This window comes from Chelmon rostratus, chromosome 1, assembly GCF_017976325.1.
Source record: "Chelmon rostratus isolate fCheRos1 chromosome 1, fCheRos1.pri, whole genome shotgun sequence".
NCBI lineage: Eukaryota > Metazoa > Chordata > Actinopteri > Chaetodontiformes > Chaetodontidae > Chelmon > Chelmon rostratus.
The window spans coordinates 4,765,128-4,777,256 of record NC_055658.1 but is presented as its reverse complement, the minus strand read 5'-3'; the positions used below and the strand labels follow the sequence as shown (position 1 = coordinate 4,777,256).

General features: G+C 42.0%; 1 protein-coding gene across 3 annotated transcripts in view; it reads right to left on the bottom strand.

Moving 5' to 3' along the window:
- dpy19l3 (dpy-19 like C-mannosyltransferase 3) overlaps positions 1-12,129 on the bottom strand; it is a 52,908-nt gene that overhangs the window by 13,130 nt on the left and 27,649 nt on the right. For all 3 annotated transcript variants that reach the window (XM_041933256.1, XM_041933247.1, XM_041933265.1), the window contains one exon: positions 4,155-4,287. In XM_041933256.1, the coding sequence (XP_041789190.1) occupies positions 4,155-4,287 (133 nt within the window). The remainder of the gene's footprint in view (positions 1-4,154; positions 4,288-12,129) is intronic.

The following is a 12,129-nucleotide window of genomic DNA, read 5'->3' as shown; positions in this document are numbered from 1 at the left end:
AACAGCTTAACACCAGAACCAAATGGAACGGCCGCCTAAACAACACAACACTTTCAAATTAAAAAGTCCAATCTTAGTATTACATTAATGTCATACTCTGTTCTATGAAGTAATAATGAGGAAATGCATTTTGAAACTACATTGTTGCTTGTTGCTTCCTGTATTATAATAAGGTTTGGTAAATAAATTAGAAAAATCAGAGATGCACGGAGTGGGCGACTTAATTAATATATCAGCTATCTGCGGCAACATCGTCACTTGATTTGTTTGTTTGTTTTTGTCACTAATTTAATGTTCTGCCTCCAAAGAACGAGTGAGCGCCGTTTGTGCCCAGCAGCTGCAGGGATGCTTCAGTAAAAACAGCCACGAGAACGTCACAGTTAACTCTGTGTATTTTATTTCCACCATACCAGAGGTGGTGATGGAGCAGAGGGAAGACGAACCAAGACGGTTTGGAGTGAATATCACTTTGACTGAAGTGTGCTTTACAATGAGCTAACTTGGCAGTTAAGCTTGTCTTAGGTCTGTGAAAGAGAGATACTTGAATTCAGAAGGTGTGCAGTTGTATTTTCTGTTCAATAAGTAACATAGGTGTAATAATTTTTCCATTTCCTGACATGCGAGTAAATTTTATTTTTTTCATAGGCTAATAAACAAACGTAGTGTTACGGCCTTGGCCGTATTGTTCTGTTCTTTGTTGCTGTCCCTGTGTTGTCCTTTTTGTTTGTTCCCTGTTTTTGTGTCAGAGTGAGTGTTCTTTCTTTTTGTAGCAGCTGTGCTGGTCCTGCCTCCGAACGATTGATGGCGCAATCTGATTGGTCCCTGCAGCTGCCTCCAGCTTTTAAACGAGAGTCTTCCCCAGTTGCCGGTTGGAACCTCGAGTGGGCAGCAGTGGCGTTTCATTCTGGCATTGAATATTACAAGCCTTGTCCCCACATCTCGTCTTGTAGCGTTGTGTGTTTAATAGCTCTTTGTGGTGTTGTGTTTTTCACAAAGACTAACCTAAACTTTACTTTATTAACTTTGTTGCACTGTATATATATTTGCACTATTGTGGTTATTTTTCTTTTCTTTATTGTAGCTGTTCACCAGTATATCAGGCCTCTTTTTGTTCGGTAGATAATAAATTTGTGATTGATTTTTGGTACCTCGTTGAGAGTGATTTTTGATTTGGAGACAAGGTTTGGTCTTTTTTTCGTTCTCTTTTGTGTTGCATCCCTGCTCCCCTAGGCTGGGTCGTAACACGTAGTGAACTCTTCGGGCAGATATCGGCAATCACTGGTTGTTGGGCTGTCGGTGGCAGGCTGGAAGATTTGAACACATCGCTCAACCCTGGAATAGTCCAGGTCCATTAGGTCAAAAAGCAAATATAAAGAGTGTCATCATTTTACAGATTTGATCATTCCAGTATAGGCGTCCAAGTGCTAGTCCCCCATGGTAAGTAGTAGCAGTAGTAGCAGTAGTAGTAGTAGTAGCACTTATTAGCATTACAGACACACTTGCTGCTCTCTGTCAGTTCAGTCAGCACAGTTTACAGGCTGACATTTTTTGAGGGTCACATGATTCCTGTAGGACCTTTCTCTACATGTGCCATGGTACAGTAATGACTGACAGAGGTTAAAGTAGTTGAAATAATAGCATTTATTCACATTAGAAGAATATTTGAACATAGATCTGACCGAGCCTATTGTTATTATGATTCCCGTCCCGCTGATCTCATTGACTTTTTTTCCTGTCCAGTCACACGATGAACAGTGAAGGCGGCTCCCGTCCCACGGGAATCCCACGGGAATCACATGACCCACAGGATTCCTGAAAAAAGGTCAGCCTCCGCTGTGGACATACTGTACTTATGAGAGGCCGCGGCTGTGGTCGGCTAACAGAGCACCAGCAGACCAGCAGCCTCATACCAGACTGTGCATGAATACATAAATAATGAATAAATAACACTAGTGTGAAGAATGGATCCAAATGCAATGCTGTTAAAGTAATGATTTTGAAATCTACTCAAGCAAAATCACCCTCTGCATTAAAAGCACTCGCACATACGCAGCAAAGTCTCTGAACTCCAGAACTCACTATTGATCTCAACAATCAAAGAATTACAAAAAGCACTCTACTCTACTTCTATCATGTACATCCTGAAGAACGCAGCAAGAAATGTTCTCAACTGACTCAACATCAACACTGCTCTGTTACAATACTGCTAAAAGCTAATAAAGGTAAAATAAATCCATCCCTGATTCATCCAGACCACTGGTTTTATGAATAGGGGGGCACGCTTCAGGTAGCGCATGGAGGATGTTGTGATACACCATGCCAAGGTGAATTCAATACATCAGCCATCTTAACTCGATGCACAGAAGACTTCTGACCCTCTCTTTTCAGTTCTGATCAGGTTTGATTAAGGAACTTTCTTTACCCGAATTAAAATCTATATAACTTAATTCACTTAAATCCTAAAACTGCCTGCCTCAGTAATTATAAATGTTTGAGTTTTACAAGCTGTTTAATTTAAAAGAGGCAAAAAGGCAAAAAGGCAATATCCACTTGCTCCTCCCTCGTGAATGAACCATTGACAAACTATAATACATAACAGGAACATCACCGGATTTAAAACCATCTCAGCCAAATACAGAATTTAGCCCACATGCCAACAAAATAGCCGACATACCTTTCAAACTGAAGAATCATAGCATGCATTCCATAAACGAATGTGTAGCTTTGCAAACTCTCTAGTTTCTCAATCAAATCTTCCCTCTCGATATAACAACTTTGGATGCTGAGATCAAAAAACTCAATTTCAAAATCACATCCAAAATCAGACATTCACAGACCTAGATAGGCTTTTCACTCCTGACTTCACACTGTTTCCGACAGACCTCCAAGAGCAACCAGCAAGATGGAACAAATTAGCACTTTCACTGTCAAAATCTGAATCCTCCCAAAAGTCCTTTACGCACTCAGTATGACCTGTTTCACTGCCAGCACATCGGTTCAATAAACTAGCTCAAAGTCTTTACAGAAATCTATTGCAGAAATAAATAAATATGAGACATAAGTGAAGTACACTGTAACAATCAAAGCCTCTTGGAGAGCTCATTTCTATACTTCTTTCACCACCCATCTACAATGGATGAGAGAAATACAACCACATATTAGACAATGAGAGGTCATATCATCAGCGAGGATCTACAATTTATCAACACCTCAATTCAAACCACAGACCTCTATGAAAACCACCAGTGCAAGTCTTTATTGCCTTGAACAGATCAAACAAAAACTGCAGTTGAATAAAGTTTACTACCACATCATTCAAACTTCAAAACACTGCAGTACTAGGAGATGAAACTGAGTCACATCAACACACAGATCACATTTATAGCATGCCTTAAATGTACCTGCACTCACACACTTCTACATATTAATTTACATTCTCCTTCAGCTATACTCACACATATGATACTGCACACTGACAGAAAATCAATCAAATTTTCTCAAATCATTCGTACGTATTTCAGTGATGAAGCGTTTATGTGAATTAGCCTCAAACAGACAATGTACCAACTGTACAGACGCTAGCTGTAAGATAGCTAGCAACGGACAAGCCAACTGTGCATGTGGGAGTGTTCCTGTGTCTGTGTGTGTGTGTGTGTGTGTGTGTGTGTGTGTGTGTGTGTGTGTGTGCGTGCATGCATGCATGCGTGTGTATGTGTTCAGCTCAGCCTCTGACTGAAGTCAGAACTCACTAGAAACTCCTGTTCTCTCTCTGTGTCGCAAATTCATTAACCACAGGTAAGCCTGAACGTTTCCGCTCAACGTTTCCCACTCGTACAGAGTCTGGGTGTCACTTCCCGTCGACTGGGGCGAATTTGCGTCTAATCCCGTTTCTCCATTGACTTTGTATGCAATCGTGTCACCTCTAAAGTTTGCCTTGTGTCGTGCCTTAACATACAGCAATGGCTCCCACTCCCCACATGCTGCCAATTAGCATTCAAATCAACACGACTCATTTGTACAGCTGACACTGTAATCACCATCTATTGAATTCAAAGTTGAAATTTTTTCATTGACTGTGTTTGTGTTATTCTGCAACCCCTCCGGTGGTGTCCGCACCCCTGTGCATGTCTGACAGTAAAGTGCAGCTACAGTACCTGTCTGGTCCTCTCCCGCAGGTCTTTATCTTCATAATGGGGATGGTTGGTGAGAACTCTGCCTGTGCACAGCTTGATGCCAGCCAGCAGCTGCATGCTGCCTGCAAATACAGCCTGCTTAGGGGTCTTTGTGCTGTGGACACACAGAGAGAAAAAGAAGAAAACAGGACACATCATTCCCCCGCTATAAACACATACTGTAGATAATATATACCATAAAAAGCTTTTGATGAACACTGTGTTTTAGAGCTTTGTGAGAGAGTGCTAAACAAGAGAAGAGAGAAACTGAAAAAAAAAAATAAAGAGGAAAAACACACCACAGAAAGCTGTTCCAGTTATCAAAAAAGTTTGATTGAATTTTGTTTTAGTCTGTTTTCTAGCTTTGGTAATCAGTCCACATGCTTCTGCGCTCTGCCACAATAATTGGGACATATCGATGGCATTTTCGCTTCTTTCAGGGACGTGTCTTCAAGGACAGCTGCTATCAGCATCAGGAGCAGATCCAAACGCATGCTTTGTACAGACAAGTTGTAACTCACACACACATACACACACCTTACCGGCAATATTAACCTGTGGGGTCATTTTTAATCTAAACTCATGCCTACACACAGCACAGTGGCAGGATTGACAAAGCTAAGAATATTGGACACTTTGACACTCAGGTTTCACACTGTCACCAGAACACCAAACATGTGACACTGAGACGGGCCTGGGTCACAAAGGTAGCACTATAAGGAAATGTATCCTGAATTTAGTGTAGAACTGTACCTGGTTCCTGATGGGAACATGCAGGATTAAAGGTGGGGTGAGTCTTTCTTGTTGATGTGGCCATGTCTCCTCCTTCACAACGCGATAACGCGTTAACGTGCCACAATCACCGTTTTCTTTAAGCACACACAAAGAACAGGCAGCAGACCGCGAGGAGATATTCTTTGAATTTCAAATTCACCGAATGTCAACAATTTTTCACCAGAATGACTCACCGCAGCTGTAAGTAGAAAAACAAATAGCAGATTGATATCCAGACGTCAACAGCCAGTCATCCTGTCAGCTATTATGCTACAGGATGACTGGCTGACCGCCACCCTGCTTTAGTGATGAACATAAACTAGATGAAAACGAGACAAGTCTACAGCCACGCTAGCAGCGCCGTGAAGCTGCACTTTGGCGACATGGTGCTTTTTTTTTTTTAACATGCTGATGTGCAACAGGTACAATGTCTACCATGTCAGCCATCTTAGTTTAGCATGCTAACAGTTGCTTATTAGCAATGTGATTAGATTAGTGTTAGATTAGGTATGGCAGGTATGTGGTCACAAACCAAAGTGCAAGCCATAATATCCTTTCCAACAATGATTCTGAAAATTACATTTTCACACACACACACACACACACACACTGACACCATAATAGATATAAATGCCCTGTTTAGAGTCCACTGGGCATTGGCTGCTCTACATATTGTATGCTCTGTGTACACTATGTGTGAGTGGCACAGTAATGGCAAGCTTTATGTGTGCAATCTGCTCATGTGGATGTGCACATGCATATGCTGTGATGGAGTATGAATGTGTGTACTCATGCACGCTCTCGGGTGGATGTGTGGGTTGATGTCTTGGCCTCCTGACCTGCAACAGAAGTGGGTCATGTTCGTTTCTGCTTGTCTTCTTGCTCTGTGAGTGTGTGAATTTAATCAGTTGCTGCATCCCAGGGAATAGCTTCCATCCCCCTCCAAGTTGAACTCTATTTAATTTCACGTTTACAGTATATTTTCTTATGTAACTGCCAGAAGGCACTGGCAAGTACCGCACTGACATTATAAAAATGAAATAATGGCATTAATTGTAGTAATGGGAGTGGGGGCTGCATTGCACAGTATGGGTCAGGTTTACAAGTTCATGCACTTCTATTGAAGTGTTTTTTAGCACCTGTTGTTCAACGTCAGAGAGCACCGTAAAGAAAGAGACACACGACTGAGAGAGCTGAGCTGTTGAGTGGGAAGATACACAGTGTGCAGAGTCCAGATACCTAACAATACCTGTATAATAAGATAAGATGGCATGCTATATCATCTGGATGTGTGAATAGGCAACTGTTTGCTGACACATCCGCCATAACATTTTTATAAGGTTATATGTCAATGTTGTGGTTACAGTTTGTTGCCTGCAAATGGCCAAAAAACATCAGTTAATGCTGGTTTAATGATGGCACTGTTGCATTCAAGTGTCCCAGTAAGCCATGTCAGAAAGGTAGCGGAGTACCAGGACCCTAGAACTAAATGCAACGAAGTTCCACCTATGTCAAAATGCCTGCTCTGAAAAAGCAAAGGAGGAGATCATGTGTAAAAATGCTCCCTGCGAACACAAACGCTCTGAACCTGTATTCTGGAATGTTTTTACTTATTGTTGTTCTTTTCTGTGAATTTAAACTCTAGCAAAAGGTAGATTGTGTGTGAGCGAAAGCATTAAACGCGTTGCAAGATGTTACAAATGAATCAGACTGTAGGTTGTAAAAATCAGGTCGCCAACCAAAGCGAGGTGACACAGCCTATTCAGGATATACGTACAGGCTGCTCCAGAAAGGCCTGGTTCCACAGGAGGGAAGCGAGTAAATGCCTGGACACACTACTCCTTTCCTACTGCATGACTGATATCGAATCCCACATGCTGCTGGTTCCCTCCCCCACCCCCGGCATTCAAAGCGGCTAATGGGTCGTGCTGTTGACACCATTCCGCTCACATACGCGGCTAAGATAAAAAAGAACCAAACGGGAGTTGATTGGAAATTTAATTAAATGAAGACAATAAGCAATCAGGAAGGCAGCAACGCTTCCTCCTCTTTTGTTTTCAACATCTGCCGTTACAAACAACAACCGACGCATTCAGGTAATCGCCACCAGTTAATCTGATCACAGGTTTATCTGGAACAATGGCCCTGAAACAGACTTTAGAATGAACATTAAAGAGAGCTGTGGGAGTGTGAAACCTCCCATGGCTAATGTTAGGCTGACTGCATGCATTTGTAAAGTGGCTAACGCTATGTTACTGTTTCAGCCATATCTGGTGTGCTGCTGCTGATCTAACCTTACTGCCATGGTGTTAAAATACTAATAAATATCATTACTTGTGCCTCTCTGTCAGCTACCTCTGCCCAGCTTCAATAACTAATTCCTCCTGCCATAATGCTATATCCAGTGGTGTAATATTAGCCAATTTTCAATCTCAGTGCTACTGATGAATTGAGAATGAGATTAGTAATTGAAAAGACCTCAAAGAGCTCATACCAGTGCCATCATATTGTAGCTCACAGAGGCAATGATAGCTTCCACGCGAGGAAAAACCTGCATGTGGCCCTGCTTTTCCCAACATCTGGCCTGTGAGGCAGGACAGAACAGTGTGTGTGTGTATTTAAAAGCTGATCAGTGTGCGCTGACAAAACCTTTTTGTTTTGAACAGACGATACAGCTTGTACTTTGTATTTGTTTTTCTTGGAAATTTCTTACAGTACATCTGACTTTCTGCTCTGAGAGCTCCAGCACCAGCTGACAAAACTTCAGCAGCCCATACAAGAAACCCCTTAGCCCAGTGGAGTACACAATCCAGACTGTTTACATAAAAGTAATGGCTTTGCTACTTAGTGCATTATTAATACCCAGTTTATATTTCCATTTCACTGGCCATAAAAAAAGAGCTTTATTTTTAAGGAGGGTTTTTGTCATTTGGAAACTCAGCAAGTTTAGCAGTTTTTGGCTCTGCGGTGTTAGAGAATGTACTCATCAAACCTCTTTCACAAAGGTTTGATGTCATTACACAGCATTATGTGAAAAACTTCTTACATTTTCTGCATGTAGAAGGCTACTGAGCTGCTTCTCAGCCTACTCTGAGAGATGTGTCACATCTTCTATTATTTCCCATCGTACTTTCCAACCCCCACATCCTGGTAATTACCGTAACATAAGTGTTTACATTAAATACTGTGTTTTGTGAATGCTAACATCTTTGTAAATGCTTTCTACTTCACTGTAGGTCACTTCTCATGAATATATCTGTGAAGACAAGCGTAAAACAGAGAGTATGTTTATAGTTTAGAGAGTGTACGCGTAAATACTGGGCTGACACTATGCGATAGACAGATTCGAATAGCGGTGTTTACCTGAGGAAAACGTCAGGGAAACCTGTAGCCTTACAGATGCTGTTCATTCCTCCCTGATTTCAGATCAGATTCCTACTGGAGATTGTGTTTTCTGGTTTAGAAGCAGTTATAGTGGCAATATTCATAGTATTACTCAAGTGCAGCTAAACTTTTTAAACAGAGACCCTGCAATCGTGCCGCTAAGTAGAGCTGTCGTGACAGCGACGTTGCTTTTTTACACTGAACCAAACAATGGCGGCATAATGTCACCCCAGTGTGCTACCTTAGTTAGCGATTTTTCAAAAGGAGCTTTTGTTTGGTGTTGGTGGGTTGTGCCCACTCGGACCTGTGGGAGCTGACCAATCAGAGCAGAGTGGGCTTTTCATGAGGGATGCCTCAAAGACACACATGCTAATATAGAGCGTTCAGACAGAGGGTGAATAGAGGTGCTGCTGCAATATAAGAAAAATAATGTGTTTTGTGAAAATTAAATCATGCAAATATTTACTCTTTAAACAACACAAAATAAAATGTCTTAACCTGTCTATAGGAAGAAAATCATAACAAATCCACCTGTTCATACCATGCATGTACTGTTCAACACTCCAGACTGCCTACACTCTGCAGTTGTTATCGCACATAGCCATAGCAACATCAAAGGATCTTTTAAAAGTCATGCCGGCATTTACCTTCAGAAAAGATTAACTTATCACCTGCAGTCACAAAAGGACTAAAACTACTCTATGCCCTCTTCACAACTTGTTTTGACACAGACACACACATTCACATTAAACATAAAGCCCTGCCATGGTCAACCCCCACATAGGTGTTTTACTTATTTTATCTGATTAGGGCTCTTCTGAATAAATGTCCTGTGGTGGGTGCACGCCTGACAACTTTCTGAGTTCAGTTCTACAGTCTGTTGACGACTAAAGAGAAGAGAAGCCATATGAAAAAAGCTGCCATGTGGAATTAATTAAGCACACAATTTTCTGACTGAATAAAATTACTTTTATCAGGCTAACAATATCTAGCATACAGCAGGAACAGGCTTCTGTACATACAGTTTTAGTGGTGGTGAGAGGGTGTTCTCAGGTAAAACACCTGACATCAATACACACCCTCTGTTAGTACACGGTGTTTGGTAACCTCACATAATTCTCAGAGTTAAGTGGTAGTTAACTCCAGTTAAAACAGAGTTGGGTAGAAATGATGATGGATTGAGAAAGTGATTAGGAGTGTTTGAGAGGTGTTTAATCCAATCAATCAAGGACATCTCTCTCCATCTCCTGCCTTTGAATAGGTCAGAATGCAGGTGTGCACACACTCACACACACAAGCACACACACACAGACAAAGATCACAGACAGAGCTGCACTTTCCCCATTTAAGGATGAGGAATGCTGCTAATTTAAAACACGACATGGAGCAGGATGACAGGAGGACAATTAAGGAAGTGAGAGAGCGAGTCAGGGAGAGCGCCAGCAGTGGATGTCACAGAACGGCGAGGATACAGTTTAACAGAGGGAGCTGAAAAATTAATTTTTACTGAAGGACTGATTGAATAGTGGCACATTTCCTAAGAAAGGATAAGGTAATTTCGTTTAATTACACAGACAGATAGACAGAATGAGACAGATCCACAGAACAAGACTGAGAGCGAGAGAGAGCAACGAGCCCTTTGCACCAGACTAGAATTATCTGGGGAGTTCATGTGAGTTAGAAGCTTAACCTTTACCCAGACAATCGAGACTGCCCACACCAGAAAAATGACAGCTTGGGTTGTCTGAACAAACACTTCAACATTGTCTGTGGCTCTTCTCTCTCAGCAAACCCCCCAGACTGTCTGGAAGCTGCAGCTACTGTTCGTACAGCCACGGTCGCTCTATATGTAAAGCGTCCTGAGACAACTTCGGATGTGATTTGGCGCTATGTAAATAAAACTGAATTGAATTGCTACAGCAGTGTTCAGCATAAACATGATAAACATCACCAGCATTGGCTGCTGTAGTTTTAGGAGGAAAGTTAGCTTCGGCTAGTTAGCTAATGTTAGCTGAAAAGGCTCAGAATCGAAAACCACAACCGGAATCTGCTTTATTGGCCAAGCATGCGTGCACATGCAGGTTCAAAAACTGCATTCAATCAATGTACTTGTACAGGAAAAAAGGACATACAGCTCAACAAGGACAAAAAGACAAAAACAAAAACAAGTTAAGCAGTGCAAAAATATAAAATGAACAAAACAAACAAGACCGACCTAACCGGACCTCATCCAGAGAGGTGGCAGATCTGGCCAGTAACCTATTTTCTTGTGAGGAAGAGAAGAGTGAGGACTTGTGGGATAAACAAAGTCAAATCTGCTGACTTTTTCATTTGAGCATGCTCCTTCTCTGAATGGGTCTCCATGCTGAGTAGCAAAACTGCTGTCAAAGCTCTCATTAATAATTTTCACTGCAGCCTTCATAATTCTCGACCACAGACTGTATATCTTGACCCAGTAGAGAAGGGGGGTGGGGGCGGAGGGGGGCAGGAGGAGGGTAGGAATAAACAAGGAATCTTTCAGAACAAAAAATATAAGCTCAGACTACCGAGAGGAAGATTCATGCGAGGCTGGTATTATCAAATGACCTCTATATTTGGTGAAATATGTATGATGAGTGCCGTTTGCTGGGAGAAACAAGTGAGCAAGCAGAAGGGAGGAGAAATTTAATGATTGCCTGGCCGCTATATTTTTGGCTCATATAGTCGAACTTCCTGTGCCAAACGACGTACACACAAAAGGAGAAACGACACTGTGACAGAGTTTATTACACAAACCTAAACCTCACAAATACTCTCCGTTTGGAACGTGCCAACTGTAACATTCAAGATGCAACACAACAAACCCCGGACCCTTATCCGTACAGTGAAATGTGACATGCGGGCTTTGTTCCCTGCTCCAGCTACAGCCTGCAGTGCGCTGCAGTGTGCAGTGTAGTGACAGTAGAGTGTGGACTGTGGTTATCTGTGAGCCCTGATAGTCTGAGAGGCAATGGTTTATATTAAACATGTGCCTGAGCTTAAGCCGCTGCTCTCTCTGCTGCACATGGAACACTTGCACTGCCTTGAACTCCTCATGCCCAGCAATGGGTTCATATGTCAGAGAGCTGTGAGAGAAGATATCGCTAATCATCTCTTCTTTCCTTTTTACAAGTCGTCATTGATTGACACCATGCTGCTTTTGCAGCACGAGCATGCAAATGTGAATTAGAACAGGGTGAAGATACAGATGGAGGAAGAAGAAGGCAGGCAGAGCATATGGGTTAGACAGACGCGATATGGGTGACTATAAAAAGTGCACACTCACAACTATAACTCAGAGTTGGAGGCAGTGCAACAGCTAGGCATGGCTATTGATTTATTGACTGTCCATTTAAACTGAGTATCAGCCTACAGCTGAGCTGAGGAAACTGCTGCTGGTGTCAAGTGGAAGCTAGTGAATTAAGGTTGTGCAAAGATGAACCTCCACCAGGTGCTATCATGTAAACCCACACCTTAGTTCCTCAACCCCATGAAGTCCAGGGTCATGAATGATTGCCCTGGGAACGATGCTGATCCCCTCATCCACCTGTCTTAGCGCATGTATTTCTATATTCATGGGGGCCTTTGACATGTATCACTAGCTCTTGTGAGGGCCTTCTTGCCTTTAATCGACTTAAGATTTTAGATACTCTAAATTAGAATTGGGAAAATTAGCGGGACATTTTTTAACTTTTAATCCTTGTAAGGACATTTCACCCTTGTAACAAAAGACGTACAAGAAAACAGATAAAAATCCCCCTGCATTTGCATTTTTCTTCTG